This window comes from Clupea harengus, chromosome 6 (assembly GCF_900700415.2).
Source record: "Clupea harengus chromosome 6, Ch_v2.0.2, whole genome shotgun sequence".
NCBI lineage: Eukaryota > Metazoa > Chordata > Actinopteri > Clupeiformes > Clupeidae > Clupea > Clupea harengus.
This window is the reverse complement of record NC_045157.1, coordinates 14,331,457-14,354,926: the sequence shown is the minus strand read 5'-3', so window position 1 is coordinate 14,354,926 and position 23,470 is coordinate 14,331,457. Positions and strand designations below refer to the sequence as shown.

The following is a 23,470-nucleotide window of genomic DNA, read 5'->3' as shown; positions in this document are numbered from 1 at the left end:
CTATTAAAATGACTAAAATGTGTGTTTGAAGTGAAAAGTTTCTGAGCAGCTTTTAGACTGTTCTTGTTCTTTCTCTGAGGGTGTTATTCTCTCAGCTGTTTCACACAATTTTCCTGAACCCTACCAAAATGTTGTCTATAATGGGATTCATATTGAGAAATGTTTGTTTTGAGCGCCCCATGATAGCTGCTATATTACCGTATTTATGTAAATGCTTTTTTTTGTCAGGGCCATTTTCCTAAGCGGAGCTTTGAAATCATCTGCTAAAGTAGTCATTATTTCTCTGTATCTTCTCTAATGGCTCAGCATTTCTGCTGTCTATGATTGCTTGGCAGTGTTACAATTTTCCGTTTGGGTAGTTTTCCCTTTTCCTGAGTCACCACCAGGAGTGAATGGTACTGAGCAAGCCATACAGTGCTTATTAAATGTCTGCCTACTTCTTCTGTGAAGTTTCTCTCTCAATGACCTGCTGCTGAGAATAGGAATTGTAAAAGGGCTTTACTTCAAGGTAATCGAGAAGCAGCATTAGGGCTGTCGAGCTCTTTGATCTTGGCTTTTCATTTTATTACATTCAAAGGTATCAGTTGTAAAGATGGCTCTCTACTCTCCTATTGTGATAGAGACTCAGACCCAGCTATAATCCCCAATATTGAAAGGCCTAATTCCATCCCTACAATTTTGTGATTTTCTCTCCGCTTGACATGCGTGGAGAAACTCTCAGTTAATGATAGTTGCTGAGTCACACTGCTGTCTGGTTTCCATGTTTAGATGGAGGAGCTTGTGCTCTCTGGCTTGTTATTTATACCCGGAAATTGAAGAAAATGCGTTAGATTAGTGAAGATTAATTATATCTCTTTAATATTATAGAGTTCAGCTATGTCCATATTTTGTGTTTTATGCTGCGAGTGACACCAGGACATGATTGACTCTCATGGGTTGCACAGTCTTTCTGATTCACCCAACACTCCAAAGGCCCCAAGAGTAAACTCACTGGTGTAAAACGGATGCAGTTAAAGAGAGCTTTAAACACTCCCTCCAGGATAGCTCATTAAAAAGTGTTTCTCTGATGTCTGTCGACAGGATCTATCCACGGGAGCACTTCAAGGAGAAATATGATGTTGATGAAGTGCACTACACCTGTGATGTAAGTATGGGAGAGTTCTTCTTTAACAAGAGAAAGTAATGGAAGGGAATTGTGTGTGTGAAATGCCATGGTAAAACTGAAACATTATAATGAAAATGCCGTGGTGAAACTGAAATATTATAATGAAAATGACATGGTGAAACTGAACGATTGCGATATAGAATGAAGTGTATCATTATTCAATGATTACATAATGATACTTACTTAATTACTTAATGATACATGCTGCATTGCTACATTGCTGCCAGGTGGTATGTGATCTTTTGGGGTGCCCAATTAAAAGTTAAACTCAAGCAGGTGAGTGGAAGAATATGCAAAAATATATTCCGTCTGTATTTAAGGTCTTCCTGCTTTGGTCTCTGCTTGTTAAACATGTTAAAAATATGACAACACATTAGCATGTCATTCTTGGATGGCCATTTTTTCCCCTGTTGCAGCATTCGCTAACCACTAATTAGCAGGACTGGGATAAAAGCCCATCAGCCCTCCCTGCTTTAACATGTGTTTTCCAGATGAAAATGAATGAAAATGTTACAGCCTGAATGATGTTGAACAACATTAAACATGACTGAGAGCCAAAGGCCATGCACTGTTACACAGGCAAAATCAAACCCAGTGTTCCACATATGTTTTCCTCCGTGTACACACCGCAACCATCACGTCGTTGCTCTGTCAGCACTCTGGGAACTGCGTACAGTTATAATGGGCGATAACATAAAACTAGAAGTAACTGCACAGGTGCTGCGGGAGAAATTTGACACAGTTTATGTTTGTATTTGGCATTATGCCCAGTAATCTTTAATTTTTGTAGCATTTCTGCTGATCCTGTTAGCGCCTCTCACTCCAGGCAAGTCTGTGTCAGAATAGGACATGCTGCCTCGGATGCTCTCTGGAAGTGGCACACCAGGAGGGGGATGCGGCCCGTAATAGTATAACACAGGGCTTCCCTAAATCTGAAATTATTGATATACCCCAATTCATACACATTGGTAGTTCAAAGTGCTTAACAAATGAGCAGGTAAAAGATGACAGAAAAATATGATAATAAGAAACCGTTGCATTGAAACCTTTAAAAAAGAAGACAGAAAAATATAAGATTAAAAAGGAAGAGAACATTCAGAGAACATCAGGTAAATGAGCATTTGATCAGTTAGCAAAAAGTATGTGAGAACAGTTCGGTTTTTAGTCTAAATTTGAAACTGGCTACAGTTGGAGCACCTTGGAGGTCATCAGGAGGTTGGTACCAGAGCTGTGCAGCATAGCAGCTAAATGCTGTTTCACCATGTTTAGTTCTGACTGTAGGTCTTACCAACAGACTTTCTCCAGTGATCTGAGAGGTCTAGTTGGTGTGTACAGCTGAAACATATCTGAGCGGTATTTTGGTCCTGCTCCATTTAGTGATTTATAAACAAGCAGCAGTACTTTAAAATCAGTTCTGACTCACTTCAATTGGGAGTACCTGAAAGGCACTGTAAGGACTTAAGAATTTGAAGTAATGTGGTCAGTCTTTTTTTTTTTGCCAGAACTCTAGCAGTTGCATTTTGTACAAATACAGTATACAAAAGATGTGAGCACACCCCTGTGCAGTATCACTTAAATGTCTCTGTGATAGTTGGGCAAGCTGCTGGAGGCAGAGAGGCGGGTTTGACGTTGGAGGGAGAGAAAGTAGGGAGGGAGGGTGGAGGCAGAGCGGGTGATTAGGGTGCTGGACCCTTGAAATTGGGTATCGGGGCTGGGAAACGACAGCCTGCCAATTCACAGCAACCTCTCCATACTTTCAGGGAACTTCACGTGACGGGGTGGTGATGGTGACAAGCAGTCAAGGAAGTTGGGGTGGGATGTTGGTGTGTGTGACTCAGCGTGGCCCTCCCTGAGTAGGAGCCTCAGCATGGCCTCCTTTTCAGATAGCCCGTCCTCAGCCTTGGAAAGTGGTGATGATAATGGCTGCTGCACGCCAGTGTTATCTGTTTCTGTGTGCTCTCTCTGTTTGAGCGCTCTGGTTGACTGCTGAGATCCCGGGGGACGTCGGAGCAGATGGTTGGCTTTGCGTCATCTCAGCAGTGTCCTTGTTGTCGTGCTCTTGCGTCATTCCATTGGAGGTGTTTCAGCTTTAGGCACAACCGTGCACATTTGAGTTGTTTTAAAAGCGCTATTGAAAATAATGACTATGGATATTCCCTTTACTAGAGATTCCCCAGACACAGTTTCACGCGTCTTTAGTGGAGAGAAAGCAAGGGATGATTTCTCTGATGGTTTTCATGTGGAGGGCTGGATAGGACACTCAGCTGGGTTGTCTGTGAGCCTCAGCAGAATGAAGTGAACATCAATGCCCTCATCCATCAATTTAATGGCACAGATATCCTTGGTCAATCCCCCCCCCCCCCTCAGTGTTTAACTATCTGCATAAATAACGGTTACTTAATGGTCTGTAGGCTTGGGAATTCTTATTTAAACGACTGTGTTTAATGTGGAAGTAGATTAGCAAGAATTCCCATTTGGGCTTTAGTCTTCCCTGTTTAGGAAATACACATGGTCAGCCTGCCAAGCTCGCTGTTCACTGTGTCCACACTAATCTCACAATCCCAGGGAAGAACATGATTGGCGGCTGGATGCTGATGTAATATTGCAGGCTGGCATGGGTCCAATTAATGCATGAAAACACCTCGGGACCTGCTCTGAGTACTGCCTGCATTTGGCAGTATTGTGCCATGCTACCAGTAATCCATTAATACGTTGTTCATAAATGCAGTTGTATTATTCTGAATCATTAGGTCAATTTCTTCTGAAGGTGAAATCAGTTGTCCAAACAAGGCTACGTTCAGGTAACCAGCACGGATATGTATCATGTGTTATACAGGTTTGGATCCAGATAAGACCTCTCTCACCTCCGCTTGCATTTTAAAACTGGTTTTCCCTTATGCAATGAGGAAAAGAATTGGAGTGATGCAACTCCTGTGCCCTTTTTTGCCCTCTTTGTGGAAGTTCTGAGCAAGCTCGTTTTCAGGGAAAAATAGCTGCTAGCCTGTTCCCGCCTCGGGGCGTGTCATTGGTGCTCTTGACCTGCGCTGTCAGGTGGCCATGGAAACTAACCCATGTGCTCACTCACCAGAGAAACGTCTCCAGATTGCCTCATGAATGGTAAATGCCACTGGGTGTCCCCAAAAAGTCAGCCGGTCTCTTTCAAATTCATGGAGTTACTGAGAAATGATTGAAGAGGTCTGTTTTGTACGTTTCCACTCATGTGTCAATTTTTCATTTTCTTCCTTCTGCTCTCTTTTGGAAAGGTAATAGGTAAAATGTAATCATTTTCATAAATGCAGTATTTAAGGGTGACACACATCCTCTCTTGGTGCCAGATTTGCTACAGCGAATTTTAATAACTCTAGAAATGGCCACCAAAACTTAATGTCCATTTTCACTTCCACAAGCAGAGAAAACTTCATTTTAAAATGATATGTGAGCTATTCTAGCCTGTAAAACAGCGAAGAGTAGGCTGAAATGAATGGGAGAGAGATGGGATGTGGGGCCAAGAAATTACCTCAGCCTGCATTTAAACCTGAGGCCCTGTGTTCGGCACTTTGGCCCTGTGTGGGGCACTGTGTGGAGCACTAAGGCCCTGTTCAGAGGGGGTTCTTTAAATATGTAAAACTTTCATGTCTGGCCTTTCTCCTTTATTCATTACTGTGTGAGGCGTGGCTTAGAAACTTCTTTACTCTGATTTGCAGTTTAGGATATGAAAAAAAGTGATTGTCGTACTTTGTTTGCAAGAGAGCCGTTGGTGAGATATCCAGCAGAAATGTTTATTTGGATAGCTGTGACAGAAGCTGGGGGGATTTCAAAAGGGATTTTGCAGTCTGAGCTTCCTGCATTGATTTCAGTGTTTGAGTTATGTCTGTGTTCATGCTGACTTTATTCAGAGAGCTCAGTTTTGTGTGTCTCTGTGTGTGTGTGTGTGTGTGTGTTTGTACTGAATCTACTTGCTCATTTCTTCTAAAATCTTTGTGTTGCTGTGACTCATTGTCTCATTGTAAGGCATAAGCAGACTACAGAGCTTTAATAAAGTCTACTGAGCTCATCTGAGTTTTGCCATTTCCTGTTCTCTCCATCAAGACGGCTCATTCAGCTCTGCAGATGTGCGATGCCTTCCTGTCCACAGCACAGGATGATGAGGCAATGAGCTCAGCCTCCCTGATTCTTTATGACCGTCCTCTCTGCTCTCTCATCAGCGCTGTTCTTCTCTGCTCCACAGATTGCTGATGTCCTGACCAAGCTGAGTCCAGCAGTCCTCCTGACACTGGTAGGTCCACTGCCATCGTGGCATCACTGTCAGCATTTGTACAATATCCTGGGCCTTAGCAGCAGCAGAGGCAGCAGTAGTCTTCTTCAGTGAAAGTCAACTGAGGGCACAGATGAGAGTAGCGATGTAGTGAGAGCGTGGGGGAAGAGAGACTGAATAGTCATAGTTAACTGATAGTTATTTTTCATATTTTAAACATTTTAAACTTAAAAAAAAAAAAAAAAAAGCCTGGTCAGGTCATAATACCGCAGCTCAATAAAGGAAGTGTTTATGTGGACTCCTATGTCTGTGTTTTAAAATTAAAATCTTAAATCAAGACAAAGTGTATCCTCTGGCCACCATGCCAGTGGTAAATAAAGAAGGGATTTATTTGGATTTGTCTGTTCGAAGCTATCTGTCTTGATGAACATTTCCTGTTTTTTGTACACACACTATGTCATGAAGCGTATGGTTTGGTATGTCCAGAGATGAAACGGTCATTCCCCACAGTCAACATCACTGTCACTCCTTTGTCGATCCCCAGTGGGTTTGTTGTCATGAATTGGAATAAGTCCATTTGGCTTCCTCTGCAGACGGACAGCTATCGATTGTGTGGCTCTGTGTTCCTTCAGCGGATGGGCATCATTACGGACTTGAAAGTGTCCTCTAAAACGTTTCTGCTTTTTTTTCTGCTTCCTTTCTGTCTCTCTCTGCAGCGTGGTTTGAACACCGATAGTGGGAGTACCTGTCGCGAGGCCTCCTTTGAAGGAATAAGCCAGTAGGTTTCAGCAACATCAATTATTCATTAGTGTAATTATCTATGGTTCTACAAGCTCATTTCCCCTCATATGAGCAGACTTGCTCAGCTGTAGAATGTAATTCATTTGATTATGGTTGTTATTTGGCAGAAGGAATGGTATCCACTCTATGAGACATCCTCCGTTCCTCACATATGTCTGAGAACACATTTGAATTCCATGCAGATCCGGCATTCCACCTGGAAACCTGGGAATTTTCCCCACACACTTCTACTGATGCACTTGAGATTTTGAATTTGAATGACATTGATAACTAAGTGTGCGTTCTCATTAAGATCAAAGAGAGCATTTTGAGAAAAGGCCATTGTGTGCTTTGGACACCTGTCTCCCCATGCCATGTAATATGAAAGCAATGACCTTATCTGCAGTGGAAATAGTGTGATCCTGCTGGGTTGGGTATGTGCTCACTTTTCCAAACAAAGGATTACTGTGTATATGGAACTGTAGTAGGAGCGGGAGATGTTCTGAATACAATGTGGGGATTGAAGCTGAATTTTCTTGTCCTGGTACCTTGTTTTTACGCGTACATTTTACATTTACAGATTCAAAGTAAACAACACCCTCCTGCACCCTGTAATTGTGGAATGGTAAGTGGGGATTTTGTATTTATGAAAATAATAACAGATACGTTTCTGTATGCCACTCTCTTGCCACACTGATGGCAAGATATGTGTTTTTGGACAGTGTCAGTGTTAAAGTAATATCAGAGTTGTTTTAGTGTATTTGGATTGTATGAAAAAGGTTGCAAATTTCTCATTGTGAATGTGAATTAGGGACATAAGCGTGTTGAATGCTGATTCATAATGATCTGAATTGTTGGAAAAGTCATTCAAAAAGTCAAATCAACTTTTTTAAGTAATAGATAATAGAGTGCTTTTGGGAAAATGCAAGTCACTGATCAGCCATTTATTAATCAACCAACCAATCAATGCATCACCATTTTCACAATTACAAAGATACACATTACACAATGAGTACTTGTATTGTTAACATTTATGCTCTAGTATATTTTCAAATGCAAAATAAGTGATTTGTCTACTAACGTTAAAAATAAATGAATTCAAAATATACTACTTGCTTAATTATTCAAACCCCGGTGCTTTTGAGTTCCAGATTAAGGCATTCATTAAATTGATTCACTCATGATGGAGGTGTCACTTATTTGAGCGTAACTGATCATAGTTAGGTACTACTTATGTGTGTTTAACGTAGAGATCTCCTTCTGGATATAAAAATCGCTCGGTCCAGCAAGGTTGTGAAATAACAGAGGGAATGAAGACTAAAGAGACAAGGTGATTTCAACATCTACAGAAATCACATTATTTCCATTTACAGTGAAAGGAAGGGAATATATTAGGCGTACATTAGGGTTTATTATTTTGTAAAACAGAAACATATGTTTTAATCACATTATCTCGCGAACAAGCCTGGCAAGTAATTGGTTAAATTAGAATAAAACTCAAAGACCAAAAAGAGGTCATTAGAGTAAAACTCAGCCATATCAATTAAAGACGGAAAAAAGAGGTCATTAGAATAAAACTCAGCCATATCAATTAAAGATGGAAAAGAGGTCGCCAAGTGCAACCTTGTTTAAATAAACTGGAGTTTACAGACGCTCAGTCTATCCAGTGATTTCAAGCCATCATCCACTGCACTTGTGCAGACCCCTGGATGAACAGCTTCTAAGCCACAGGAATCATCCACATTCTCTGCTGGTCCTCATCCAAATAGTTAGTGTTCTGTCTGTTCTTGCATTTAGTGTGCGTTTCAAAGGATGTTTGGTATTGTTGTGTCCTGTCTTTCTTATACCTGTGTTCGGAACCACACCACTAGGTGTCAGTGTAAAGCTTCTTAAGGGTAGAGAAGTGAAGACATTAGTTCTATGTATGTCATGTGAAGCTGCTGTCACCTTATGAGATCCATAAATTAGTTTTAGTTAAACTTGCCTTCACTTTCTGTGCCTTATTACTTAAAAATACAACAGGTATGATGCCCGTATCTTAAAGTAACAGTATGCAACAATTCTATTTGAGGTATTGTTTTATAGGCAACTAGTTTTGGTATCATCCGCAAATTCATTTTGATAGCATATGGTCATGTGAAGGTCAGATAAACACCTGTGTCTTCCCCACTAGCCATCCAGGATGTGCCCTATTTAGTTATGTGTTCCGGGCTGGAACACCCTGCAAAAATGGGGCTGAGACATTGAAACGTGCATTTAAAAAAAAATTAAATCATTAATCTTAACATCTCAAATACGTAATTAGAAATAGGCCTTGTGAATGTGTAATTTGGTTAATGTAATAATTTGTTTATGTGATAGAAACAGATGTTTTCATTTGAAGTTGTTCCCAAAAATCAAAGTCTGATTTATGTTTTCCATTCCATGACACTCACAAGGTTAATGATAGTCCATGTTCCACATTTTCGAGACGGCCAGAATAAACGAGCTTGTGACTTCTATTTTAAATAAACTTCACCTTTTCCATGAGCGTGCCTTTATTCTGAAGGTAAGCGCTTTGGGCGAGATCAGAGTGCGTAGGGGAGAATAAATGGTGGTGAGCAAAAAACTGACTTGTGTGCGAATGGAAGAATCCCACTCTAAATGAATTAATGTTTTTGGAGACTACAAAAAGAAAGTTATGCATATTAAGGTTTTGTACAGCAATACTACTAGTTTATGATGCCTCATTCACAGTAATGCTTGTAAATTACTCCTCAGGTTCACATTTCACACCCAACCTGAAACGGATTATTGCACTGCCCCCTCTGGATCCATTCGACAACAGTGTTGTCAAGACAGTAGTTTTGAAGTTTGATACTGACCAATTTTAGAGTACCGTTATACCTTTAGCAGCCTTTAAACGGACCTGGTAGCACTAACCCTAACTGTAACCCTAACTAACTTAGCTTACCCTAACCCTGTGGGTGTCAATGTCTGTGATCAGAAGAGTGCTGTTTTGAAAAGACATTACACCCTTCATAGGTTATTATCACTGCAGTCTAATACATCAGTGAGGGTGTGATCAAAGGCCAGTGAAATGTCTGAAAGGGGGGGGGGGGGAGAATCACAGAAACTCTTCCGCATACACACACACATACAACTGTTTAATGCCAATTTTGACCATTTCTAAGGAAGTCCTGATTGTAAACGCTTGAAATTTGCTTAAATCATCCAAGTTGAATAAGAAATATATTCGCTGGAAGAGACCCTCAATTTGCATAGGATATAATGTGACTAAGGTTGATGGAAATGGGTTTATTCACATTAAATCACATTTGCTGCGATTTTGTTTCCAGTAAAGTTGCCCTGACAATTTTAGGTTTGGAACCCACAGCTGTTGACAACTCCTCCCTTGATTTTTTTTATTTTCATAAGACTGTGGAACACACTTGTATTTTCTTTAGCCAAATTTTCATGAATACGCTTCAAATGTACGAATGAGTTGGATGGAAACCCAGGTACACACACACACACACACACCACACACACCTGCCTACTGAAGAGTGTGTGGGTGATATTTTTGGGTGGGTTTCACTTCAGTATTTTTCTCCTGCCTTGTCTCTGGGCAAGATCATCATCTGACATTCACTTTACATCTAGTGTGCCCCCTCTCCTGGCAAATACAGCTGTCTGCGGGTGCAGCTTTAACTCTCTGTGGAGTTTGGAGGAGATGCTTTATGTCGACGCTGTCACTTTAAGATGGCCGTGTTGAGAAGAGGGGCACTGTGGGATTGCCCTGTAGAGTGCTGGGGGCAGTGTCTGTAAAATAGCATCTCCACTCAAGAAGAAATTGTTGGTTCGATTCTTTTCTTTTTTTTCTCAAGGTTGTGTAGCATAGCGTTTTCATCGCCGGACTGTCAGTGTGCACTTGTGAACAGTGCTGTACAAATCCAAATATATTGTTCCAGTGAAGCACAGTAGCCCCATCTTCTAGCAGTAATTTTAAATGTATTCAAGACTGTCAGTGGTCTCCCTGGAGAGCTGAGAGACGATGCCTGGACATCAGAGAAGCAGCGCACTGTCTGCAGATCAGGCAGGAGTTCAGTCCCAGTGGCACATCAGGTCTTTTCCCAGCAGCTGCCTAGAAATGTGGGTCTTACCAAGCTTTAGTCTGAAAATACTCCATTAGAAGTGGTACATACTCTTGTACAGGATTTAAGCCATTTTAAGCATGGATTGAAACTTTGTTTGGCTGGCTTTAAGGCAAATGGATGTAGAATGGGTAGAGCTGAGGGGTAGGGCAACGGTAAGCTTTCCTCTGCTAGTGCAATGCTACTGTATACTAGACTTGTTTGAGTGGTTCTGTTCCTGAAGCGAATAAAATCTATTGGCAATGCACATTTCAAAAGAGCAACTATTAGTGAACTTAGGTGCTTATCGGATGCTTGCAGTAAATGTCAGACTGTAGCTATGCATCAAGGATTCAGTAGATGTTACTTCTAAATCTAAACTAAATCCACTGCTATTACTGGCAGGTAGCCTGGATACCAGACCGAACTTAGCCCCGCCCACAATTTTTTTGGTTGGGAAGTTCGGTCTGGCATTACTCCATTGAGGAGAAATTATCTGCGGCTCGATATCGGCCGTACCAATCAAATTGTTAAGGCGGGCTTTATACGATGATGGACAGATGATCAACAGTAACGTAACCAACCACGTCACCAACACACGAGTTGAATTCGTTTTCAACAAACATGGCTGCCGCTGGAGAGCTGAAATGTATAGATTCGAGTCCATTTAGACATTGACAGTGCATTCATTTTGAAAGAGGAACAGAGAAACGCGATTAAGGCATTTGTCAATCGAAAAGATGTTTTTGCCTTCCTTCCTACGGGATCCGGTAAAAGTGTAATGTATCAGCTGCCCCTGGTCACATACTACGTTGTTCTGATTGGTTGTAGGTAACCAATTGAGCGAAGAGGCATTTTTTCTCCTGGTTCGGTTGAAACACGCCCCATAATCACAGCCCAATGGAGCGATATCAGACTCATATTCTGACTAGAATTATGAGTATGACATCGTCAGGCTAACTGGCAGGATAAAGATAGGCTAAAATATGTATTATTTTACATTAAACTGAAAACATTAAAAACTCTCTGATGCCCGTTCTGATGCCGCTCTGATGCCATTCTGATGCCCAAGCCAAGACCGCAGTGTCCAGAGCTTCCTTGTGGGATAACTGCATGCTTGCTCCCAGAAGCAGAGGCTTTTCTCTGTGCTGCGAGGGCCCTCCCAGGCAGTGCCATAAGCCAGCCTGCTCGGCTGTAATGGTATTCTCGCCTGGTTGCCCCTGGTATTGGGCTCAGGCTGTCATTATTCGCTGGAAAGCCTCTTCATTATGGTGACTCTTCAGCCCACTGCAAACTTTCCATTTCCTTCTCCCCTTTTGCTTATTACCCAGGATTACCTTCAAGGGCCATTCCGGCCAGGTGAACAAACCTCTCCCAAACACGAAAGCCCACCACACATTCTCAAGTCATGGGCATAAAAATCCATCTTTCATCCATAAACAAATTCATTCATTTTATCTATGCAATACATGGCTGAGAATGTGTGAAAAATACATGTCCATGATGTCTTATTGCCCAGTCCTCACTGAAACTAAATTAGCTCCATCTGATATCTCAGAGAGGTGTGTCTGAATAGCTCACTTTGGCTGTTTGCCTATGAGTCATTCAGCTAATTAAGTTGAAAAACATGGTGATAGAGAGTTGACCAACAAAAGATGTCAAGAAGTACACCTTGCTAATGAGACTTCTGACAGCTTTGATCTTTGAGTGTGCGTGCGTGCATGTGTGTGTGTGTGTGTGTGTGTATCAGGTTTACTCCCTCTACCTCAGTCAGAGAGCGATGACTAAAAGTGTGTGTTGCTGTGTTCTGTTCTCCTGCTGGCACTCTGAGTCATTCATCCGAAAGGTGTTTATTGGAATTTCACAGGTGATGCAGCCACTGGATGCTATTTGTGGACAGCCTCAGTACAGTAATGAGTGGAAGTGAAGATAAAGATTTTTCTGTTCCTTCGTGTAAAAGACAGACCTGTTAAGTTGTTAGTGTGCGTGTGTGGTTTGTGCTGGCATATATATGTGTGTGTGTTGAGGGTATATACGTGGGGAGCAGGTAGAGATGAGGGGGAGGGGGTATTATAGTACCCTGGGACCTCCTGTCTCTGCCTGACAAGGTTACCGGTCTCTCTAATGAAAAAAAGAGTCTTCTTCTGTCCCTCCTACACTGTAGAGCAATGGGAAAATGCACATTGTGCTCACAAACGCCGTAGTCAATTTCATATCAACCAAAGCTCAGGCAAGACAAGTGCACAAGTGCAACTCACTTCCACAATCATCGCATGTAATGGCATAACTTGATGAAGGAGAGATACAGCGACAATACTGTACACTACATTGAGGCAAATCTGAGTTATTTATTTGATGTTGTACAGTGAGGTTTCTGTGAAGATAACTAAGTTGGCTTCCTATGTAATGTGTGAATTGAGAATGGCTTACACTACTTCAGATGCTGATGGCACTGGAAGACTGACAGCATTGTTAGCTTTCTTGTTGCTATTGAGTGGAGAGCTTTGAAGGAGGATTGGATCCTTAATGTGCTTTCAGGCACTGGGCTCTGTAAAGCGCGTAGAGACAATTATATTGTTTTGGCGCTATATAAATAAAGTTGGATTGAATTGCTTTTGTGTTTTTTTCTCCCAACAGCCGACTGCTGAAGACTGACATGGAGCTGGAGGTCCTTCGCTACACCAACCGCATCTCCAGCGAGGCCCACAAAGAGGTGTGTGTGTGTGTGTGTGTGTGCACACACTGATGTGGTTGTGTGTGGTGCTTGTCTGGTCTCTTTATGAGACACTGACCATCTGGTTCTTCCATAGTTCTATGGAGACACTTCAGAAACTGGGATATCGGGATATTCTACAGGCTATTACACCAGAAACTAAGCTTATAGACCCTTAAGTATTAAAGCAGAAGATTGTTTCATCTTGCAGTTTAAATAACTGTGCTAATTTTACTGTTGTGTTGTGTGCGTTTTCCCAATACTCCTCCAATATAAAGAAAAGTAGTACCCTATGTTTTGCTGTGGATGTGATGCTTAACTACATATCTCACAAGATATTTACAACACCCCCTACCCCTCACCACGCCCCCATACGCTATAGACAGATGAGTTCTGCTGATGCACTGCTACCTATCTAGCTGACCTCCAAGGTAGTCCAGAGAACACTGAAGAGGTGCGGCTTTAATGTCTCAACTAAAACAAAACACTAGAGTGTGGCGGACTGCTTAGCCAACTGTAAAAAAGTCTGAAAAAAGAACTAGTGTCCAGAGATTCCCCCAAACGAACTGGAGACCTTACAGCAGGTTCTCTCGAAATAGATGAGTCATGATCCCAGCCTCTCTGTTCCTGTTTCTGCTGCGTCATCCTTAGTAGCTCAGTCCCAGAGGCTCAGCTCAGTGCAGCAGACTCGTCCCTGGTCTCCCCCTCATCTCTCGGGCTGAGTGCTGGAGACGTGGGCTGGCTCTGGGCAGCAGCGCTCTCTGCCATGGAAGGCTGGAGCCCACGCCAGCGAGGCAGCAGCCTGGAGCTCAATGGACGTGTGCCGCGTCCTCGGGGCCCAGAGAGAAGCTGATCAGGGCCACTGGCACAGGAACACAAGTCCCAGACTCCTGCTGTAACGGAGCCAGATTATCCTGTCAAAGTGTGGCCCACTTCACCTGTGTGCCCGTTTTAAAAACCACAAGGAGTTCACACACACTTCCTCTGCCTCAAGAAAGGTGCAATGAGTGTGTGGTACTTGAACTGGTAGTTCAAGAGCTCTATCAGAGTTGGAGAAAGACAGATTCTCATTTTAGGAAGAAAGTTAAAAAGTCCATCTCCCTGTCTTTATTGTGTTGTTCCAGGCTTAGAGATACTGACTAATTCAGACAGATGACCACAGTGCAGATGGTCACAATGTGACAGAATAAATTCTAGGTGTACATTAAACTATGGGGGGGATTTCAAAGTAGGTAACAAGTATTACTGGTTTGGTGTTATAAATGTTCCAAGTGGGTAGGTTCTCGGGAGAGTGGGAAGTATAAAAGATTAAGAACCATTTTAAACCATCCTTTTTGCAAACAAAGCCATCCATAAACCGTCTTGCAGCTAGTCATTCTGATAACAAATACATCATATCAATCCCCACTCTAATCCAAAATGTATGTAAATGTTAGAATAAATCTGCCTAAAATTCACTTATGTGGGAGGTCTATAAAGCATGTAGCCCTCCTCTTCAGCAGATTATAGAATGCTTCTGATGGTAGTGTTTATTCTATTATTATACTTATTACTGTGGCCTTTGCCAGCTGGGGCCAATTGCCTCCTTAGGGTCCATCAAAGTTCTGAGAGCCTGCGGGTCCAAATCTACTCTGGGCTCATTTTCAGCAGTAGAGGCACTGATGTGTATTAAGTGACATAGGTCTCCATAACTGCCAGATTCACAGAGGGCAGATCAAGACAAACGGTGCTGCCTTCTTGCCCCCGCACACTCTCCTCTTTTATTATTGGATATTCTTTCTGAGGGGTACAGGCCTCTGGGGGCTACAATGAAGTGAAAACAAATGGCTGCAGAATTCAGCAGAGGAGGAAAATCCAATAGTTAGTGGGTTCACTTCAGAGCCACACAAACCCCTCAGTAGGTTGGGGCCTGAGAGGTCTTCAGAGCTGGTCATGCGAGGAGATATGTTTTCACAAATGATTATCAGTCAAACCACTCATATATTAGCAGGCCAGTGAGCTTCCAGTGATGTGTCAACAATATATTTTGAATGCATGCAGTCAAGTGCATCCATTAAAATGATGTCTGTTTTTCTAAGTCTGTGCCCTAATTAAGATTTTAGATGTAGCCTGAACTATGTATTTGCTTCCACATAAGTATAGACCCCAATTTTCTGTCTGTCTAATTGGTCCAGATGTTTGTTAGATTCAGTTAGACAGTTACCCTAATTTTGCAACAAAATATAGTTGTATGTAGTCTGTTGGCATCATAACAGTCTTTCATGTTTGTGTTTAGTTTGAGTAATATAGTACTACTGTATTACAGCTGGCATTTTTAATTGCTGTTTTGTTGTGAAATTTGTGTTGCTGAAATGTGTTTTAATGCTGCTGTTTGGCATTCAGAATAGTGTTCCAGTTTTGCACACTTGTTAATTGTCTTACGCCACTTTGTGAATGAACCCGTGGATGTACAGGTGTGTGCGTGTGTGTGTGGGCGTGCTCGTGGTGGCCAGATGCTGAAACTTTATATCTATAGACACATTCACTCTAAAACTCTATGAATGTGCAAGCTTTTGAAAGGTTTAGTGTGAAATAAAATCTTTATCAAACTGTGGACTCCAGACAAATTGATAGTTCATGGTTTATGCTGTTCACCTTGGTAAAAGTTGAATGAAGAGCAGACTTTTTTTTTATGCAAAAGTGAAAATACAAAAAAAGATCAGAACAGTGCACAAGTTTATTATCCTGGACTTTATCATCCTTTTTACTCTCTCTCTTCACTCTCACAGCTTTCTCTTGTGTCATCCTCTCTCTCTCTCTCTCTCTCTCTCTCTCTCTCTCTCTCTCTCTCTCTACCTCTCTCTCTCTAATCACATCTGTCAAAGAGCTGGCAGCTCAGTGAGCTCAAGTGGATATCAATCATAACATCAGATGGGCAAAATAGTGTGCAATTTGAGACAATTGTCCCTCATTTTCCAGGCTTTCCTCTGACACTCAATCGTGCCCCATTTCTGTGAGTGTGTGTGTGTGTGTCTGTGTCTGTGTGTCTGTGATTTATGCGTGTGTGTCATTAGCCTACAGCCAAAGCAGGAATGACTCACCCTAAACCGGCCTTAGAAATGTAGACATAATGAGATTATCATCCTATTATTCTGAATAACTAGACTCCAATTCTCCCCCGCAGGTTATGAAACATGTGAGGCCTGGGCAGAAGGAATATGAAATGGAGAGGTATGTCACTTTTAATTTATTTATTTTTTCACCTTACATGAATGCAACATCACTGACATAAAAGGCCATCAGTGACAAGTGCACCCTATTGTCCTCATACGTAGAGATAATCTTCTCTACAGAGGCACAGTTTCTCTCCTATCTGTGTGTGTGTGCGTGCATGTGTGTTTGCGTGTGTGATCCTGGAGCTACAGCTGATAACACCCCCTGCCACTTATTCTGCCAAGCAGCCTTGAAGCAGTTCACTCGGGTCCGTTTTCTTCTTCAAACAAGGCTGGAGATAAGCTGTGGTGTTCCAATGGGATTTTCTCTTCTCCTTTGCCCAAACGGACACAGAGGAGAGCACAGATAGCAGACAGGAGAGGTGAAAGGTGGGAGAGAGAGATTCCACTCTGGGGTCTGAGATGACTAGGGAGTCCATTGTACCAATCTTTAGAGACAGACAGACAGACAGACAGACGGACACACACACGGACACACAAAGAGAACTCCCATTTGAGAGAAGTTGATTCGAAGTGGGTTGTTGTTGTTTAGACAAGGGTCAGGACAAACAGACCTGTGACAAATATGTACATCCGGGACTCAGTTAACAATATACTGCACTCTAGTGGACACAAACTAGGCAGTAATCCTTTAAGCTCTGATGGCTCCCTCATCAGTGATTCTGAGCTGTTCTGGGATCAGGTCGGTGTCCTGTAGGGGCGCTGTTGGCTCTGTTCTGCACCTTACTCTGCTGGCAAGGGAGAGGGGGGCGGGGGGGGGGGTGGTGAGGGGGCGAGCAGGCGAGCAAGAGCAGGTAGGAGTGAGTCGGAGAAACAGGGCTGGAGGAGGAGGTCACGCAAGGCTTCTGTATATTGGCTCAGAGGAATGCTGCCTGACATAGATGCACAGAGACTGGAAACACACACACACACACATACATAAACTGTCACATAGACGCTCATTTTTATGAAAAAGCATGCCCACACACATTCAAGGAAACATAAAGACATTAACATTTGTGCCTCCTGCACACAGAGGTGTGCCTTAATCTCACAGTGGAAATCCTACTTTAAAACTAGAAAGATTGGACATCTCACACTAACACATTTCCACATTTGCTTGTACACACACACACATACACACACACATTCACATTTTATGGGCATACCATGTCCAAACCCCTCGAAATAAACTCATCCCTTTTTGTTCCCAAAGGCTGGTGAGAATCAAAGCTTAAACTGGCCAGAGCTGTACAGTTGGACAGGTATTTCCAAAACATGATTTAGTCCCGTTGCAGTGATTTTATCAACTGGAGGATAAGGAGGAGGAGAGCAGGAGCAGGTAGCAGTGAGTCTGAGAGGAGGACAGCAGGGCTGCAGGGGAGGTTATGCAAGGCTGCTGTTTACTGGCTCTGAGGAATGCTGCCTGACAGACGCACAGAGGCCTGGGACGCATACTCACACACTAAAATTCATATAAAGATGCATTCACACATACTATTCATTTAGACACATGGCCTTGGATGTCCCACACCAACACTCACATACAGTAACACATTCAAACATGCACAAGTGGAAGATGCACATGCAGTCTCAGGCCTTCTCATAATATTATAATACACACCCACACACATATACTATCTCACTTCTGTGCACAGTAACTTAATGGACTCTGACATCCCACTGTTGCTATCACATAACACTTCCCTTTAATACACACACACACACACACACACATAGGCGGAGATCCCGGGGGGCGTCCCCCCCTATCATAAAGTTGTCCCCCCCAACAATCATTGAAAAAAATAAAAATAAAAAATAAATAAATAATATTAATATTTAATAAAAGCATTACGACACAAGCGGTGCTAATTATAAACGTAAAACAATGTGTTTTTTAAGTGTTGAAAAATCATGATTCCCCTATTCCTCAAAGTGGTTTGGTTCACGCTGTTTCCAACAGGCGGGGGTACCGGCAGCTCCGTGTTTAAATCAATCAGCCCAGTACATGGTCAGATTATGAGATTATTTCCTCCTCTCTCCCCTGTCATTGCCGCTATGATACACGATATGTAACAGGGGTGCAAACTCGTCACCTTTCGGCGAAATTCGCCGTTTTTGATCCAAAATAGGTCATTTGTGTGATTCGTGTAGATCTGCAATAACAATGTTTTTAGGGGGTGGGGGGGTCCTCCAAGTAATCTGCGAACACAAGCTGTCATGAATATTTTTTTCAAGCTTGTTCGTTTGGCAAACTCCATGTCACCATGACAGGCACGCTTTTTATTTCGGGTCTTCTGCCTCGATGCCGTAATAGACAGGTGTATTACAAGACATGTCTTTCGGGTGAAAGCGTTGGTTTCGAGCGGCCTTTTTAATATGGCATTTACGGTAACGTGTGACGTTCGTACGCTGCAAGAACGTTATACTATCTAACGTAGGCTAACGTGCTAATGTCAGACAGTTGGCTGACAGACGCCTCGCAAATCACATCAACTATTTTTGCTGGTTACAATAACGGTGTTATCGGATAGTACAGTGTCTTTTTCTCGGTAACTTTTGAAAAATCTAAGCGTGAAAACGCCGAAAAATGTACATTTACTGGTTGGTTCATGGCCGTCAGCCGAGTTTGGTCCGGAGTTTAGCTGCTAAAGTTATCTTCTGTCCTGTCGTTTGAAGCAAACCTTTTAGCTCTGGCATTGGTCTCCCATTATGTATTTATCTATCACTTCACTGGATTGGAAGTGCATTTTCCAGGCTATCGCACGCCCCCTTCATTGAGGCAGAGGTTAGGTTTGCCTCCCCTATGTGCTTTTTCACTGTGGTTTTATGACAGATCAGCAAGACTAAATAGCTTCTTCACATACGTGAAATACATTACATTACATTACCTATTATATGGATACAAACGACATATAATACAAGTGTCTACAAATATTTCAGTGATGACAAACAATGAGAAAGCAAAAGTCATGCGCTCAACCCAGTGTGTAAGGGATTACACAATCTGAGATGAGGCGCAGCTCGTAACTGCCTCACCTCGCGAGTCGCCTCTCTGTTTGAACAGGACATGGTCAAATTCAGCGATTTTGATTATAAAAATAATCGGAATCATACAAAAAAAATAATTTAAAGCAAAGATTAGTAGATACATATTAATATTTATTTTATCATTATTTGTTTTTTACTTCTCATGATGACTTTTACTTTTCATGAGGTATGTGTATGACCCGTTTTCTACTGCCGGGCGCTTCACTGCAACTGAACAAACTTACCACTCTCCTATTTCAGTTTGGTTTCAGAATGAGAGAATTTTAGGAGGAGGATGCCATTACTGTGGCTCAACTAGGAGTCAGGTGCAAATGGGCCTTGTCCTGACAAGCTAGACTCAAAGAGTAATGTAAAGGGAAAAGAATATGTGTACCCACTGTCACAGTTTTTCAAGAACACGGAGAAGCTAGGCCATGCCTGATGCAGCCTCTGTTGATTTTCTGTTCCTATAGTTGGCCCTTTTGTTTGCTTAATACCTGATGGAGATCTGTGACGTAATGTGCTTTGGTGAAGTGGACTGGAGTGGGTGGTCGGGAGGGTATTGGGGTGGGTGGTTGGGTTGGCCTGTGCCCGTGCAACATTCAACACAGGAATGTTTATGATGAAACTGTTACCAGAGCACAAAATTGTTTACAACAAAGTTATTCATAGATCTAGCCTCATCATTTTGTTGTCAAAGTGCACCAGATTGATGCATTGAACTTTAAAATGTGCAAAATGTTCTTATATATAAAATATATTCCCCCGGGGAGCATGCCTCGGACCCTCCTAGGGGGTTCGCATCGTTGTCACCTTTTTCATCCCTGATGAGTTTGCACCCCTGTGTAAAGAGATTGACTTCATTCTCGAACATGTAAAGAAGATTTTTTCTAAACTCCATTTTCGAAGTTCCTGGGACAATTCTGGCAATCATGAAAGTTTTCTCCTCTGGGATTCGTTCTTAACTTTGAACAGAATTTAAGAACGCTAAATATCAGTCATAAATCAGCCAGATTGGATTGCTCCCGTGAATTTGTGAGAAATCGTTGGTGATTGCGTTCACATCAATTCTACATTCTATAGCATACAAATCAAATAGTGAGACACTGGCAGTCAGTCTGCTCTCAATATTTAGTTTGAAATATTGTATTGAGAAACATATGATTTAACAGTGAAATTGACAATTATATGTTTCCTTTTCAAAAACTGTAATTTCACAAAACTTTTCTGTTAGCCATTTCTGATATGCAGTAGCTATGTAGATACTAAAGCTAGCTTCGTTTGTTGTTTCCATGGTAACAGGAGCTGTCTCAGAATAATTCGCTTTTCTGTTGGCTATTTCTGATATGCAGCACACGAAGGTACGAGAACGGAAGGCAAAGAAAACGTGCATTGTCTTGGTCATGCATATTTCAAATTGTGTATATGTACAAACATTTGTATATTTGAATGTATGCATTTTACTGCTATAAAAAATATAGAAAGCAGGTGTTTTGATGGTTGTTTACATTTGCTCTCTCTGTCAGTAGTTTGATTTGTATGATTTGCAGATTCTGTTCCGTTTTTCTCAATGATGGTCAATTATTAGTAGTTAAAGAAGCACTATTTCGATCATTTAGATTTCGTTTCAGTATTTCAAAGTGAATGAGCTGTGGGAGCACAAGAACAGTGAGCGTCTAGCAGCGATTAACATAGCCAGAGCCAAGTTGCAAAGGAGCTTTAGAAATGCTCTGCTTAAATGTATTAGCTTTAGTAGCTGTAGCTAGATAAACATTGCCACCCTGTGGACAGTAGATGCGATAGAAGACGCTGTTTAGTTTACTTTTTATTGTTGAGCTGAATTCCTCCTTGAAGAGCCTTCGTTTGCGTTTGAACTTTGGACATTATTTGTCTGTGAGTAGATATTTTGTGTTAGTACATTTAATGCCGTTTAGAGAATTTAAAAATGACGTCGAATTTTTTGTTTGTAAATGTTATTAGAATTCGGTATTTAGCAGCTAAGTTATGCTAGCTCTCGTGACAGCAATTTTTTCATGTCCCCCCCCAGGAATTACTCTCTGAAATGTTACCATGTATTGTCCCCCGCTACAATGAAATGGGATCTCCGCCCCTGCACACACACACACACACACACACACACACACACACACACACATTTCCACACAACTGCAAGCTTTCACCTCTCGGCCATACCTGTGGTCAAATATAGCTCATTGAAAAGCCACCATCCTCTGCATCTGTTCAGCATAAGTAACCAGGAGTGCTGTCGTCAGAACATCATTAATTATCCAGGAACATTTCTCCAGCTCCAAACACCTCTCACTAACATGCATACCTCTGATAAATAATGAACTGGTGAGAATCCTACACACACACACACACACACACACACACACTATGTGGTGTGTCAACGGCTGAGCCATTTTCAGCACCATGGAGAGCAACCAGGCCCCACGCGCAAGCCACTGGGCGTGGTGCTGGAGAACAGCTCCTTACCAGCTGAACTCAGCACCATGGTGCTTTCTATGGTGCAGATCTCCCACGTGCACACACACATTTTCAGGTTTTGTTATCCTTGAGGAGTCCGTATGCTAAGACGAGCTCCTACTGTTTAATTAATTGAGTTTGGTCTTGGGGAGTGATCACAATTAGAATCAGTGAGTGTGCTGCAATACTGGTAATGTAATCACTTGGAAAGTAATTATTTTATTTAAATTTGCTCTGTGCTGGACGTTTGCCATGCTGTGACGTCTTTTTTGTATTCTAAGTGAGCTGGTGTGAGTTGATTCATTTGCATACTTGGCATTTCTTTCACACAAACCTGTCTGTTCATGTGTGACGTTAAGGGTTTGTAATTGTATTTGTGTATTTTAGGGTATATGACGTATATGTTTAGACATATATGTTTAGATGTGTGTTTAGACATATATGTTTAGATTTGTGTTTAAACATACCTGTATATGTTTAGATGTATGTGGTGATCTGTATTGAGGCCCAGGTTTGTTTTCTTGTTCGTTCTCTTAAGAATTTAGTTGAGTGAATGTAGTTGTTACTGTACAATGTACACTTAAAGTGTAAGTGTAAAGCATAGTAGTACAGTAAGAGAGTTTGATGTGCATCCTTACATGAACTTAAAGCAGCATTAGGGAGTTTTGGTCTAAGACTAGCGAGCTACCCACCTAAAACAGTATGCAAAAAAACCTTGCAAAACCACCTACAGCGCAGATGGCACTGATAAAAGTTGCTCATAAAAAACATACCTCAAAAAGTGGCAAATTGTTGCATAGTGTTACTTTAATGCACCTCTCTCTGAATTCTATCATTTTCTTCACTAACTATAAATTATGAGTCGTGAGCATCTCAGCTGACTAAGCATGTTACCTGAACAAAAGCTCTGCTGACTTTACACACACACTCTTCTGCTTACCAGTAGGCTAACACACTTTGAAGATGACATTTATCTTCCCTGTGAGATAGATTGTATTAAATTGACTTATACTTGCTACACTGACAGGGCGGGCAGATGGTTGTGCATCTTAAAGTAACAGTATGCAACAATTGTACCTTAAAATAACAGCTTGAAAAAAATTGTGCCGCTACAATGACTTTTAATATGGCGATTTGCGCCTCCGCCATTGCCATCGGGGGTCTGTGGGGAAATAACTCCGCTATGTAGGATTCTGAGGCCGCCCGATCTGGGGGCGGATGTACTTCGACCTGCTTTCTGGCAGTGATTACGCAATGTCATATAGTGCCAGTCCACGCTCGCAGCTACAGTATAAACGAGAAGCCAGCGAAGTCTCATCAGTATTCATCATGGAGAACGCACCAAAGAAACAGAAGAAGACGATGTCTGATGAAGCAAAGAAGAGAAAAAGAGAGGCCGACAGAGCAAGAGATCGGACTAGGGTCACAATCGGAACAGCTTTTACTCGTTGGAGAGAGCTGAAAGACACATTTGGATACAAGTTCGATTCACAGCTAGCCATCTTTCTGCTGGATTAGTAAGTAGTTTGTACTGTCTCTTGCTTGATGTTTGACTGTGTTATCAAAGTTGTTGACTCGCTAGTTTGTCATACTCGAGGAAAGCACATTCCAATAGGTTTTGCTAGGCTTTAGGGTGACCAGATTTTAGTTTTCTAAAAAAGAGGACTTCGTCGCTGGGGGAGGGTGCGGGGTCCAGCATGCTAAACACTAGCATACCCAGCCTTCTCCCCTGCGACG

At 42.0% G+C, this 23,470-nt stretch overlaps 1 protein-coding gene across 1 annotated transcript in view; it reads left to right on the top strand.

The window, feature by feature from the left end:
- The window catches only part of pepd (peptidase D), a 52,547-nt gene that overhangs the window by 5,160 nt on the left and 23,917 nt on the right, over positions 1–23,470 (top strand). The window contains exons 4-9 of the mRNA XM_012818963.3: positions 1,081–1,144; positions 5,394–5,441; positions 6,137–6,198; positions 6,781–6,825; positions 12,950–13,025; positions 16,189–16,235. Coding sequence (XP_012674417.2) covers positions 1,081–1,144; positions 5,394–5,441; positions 6,137–6,198; positions 6,781–6,825; positions 12,950–13,025; positions 16,189–16,235 — 342 coding nt within the window. The remainder of the gene's footprint in view (positions 1–1,080; positions 1,145–5,393; positions 5,442–6,136; positions 6,199–6,780; positions 6,826–12,949; positions 13,026–16,188; positions 16,236–23,470) is intronic.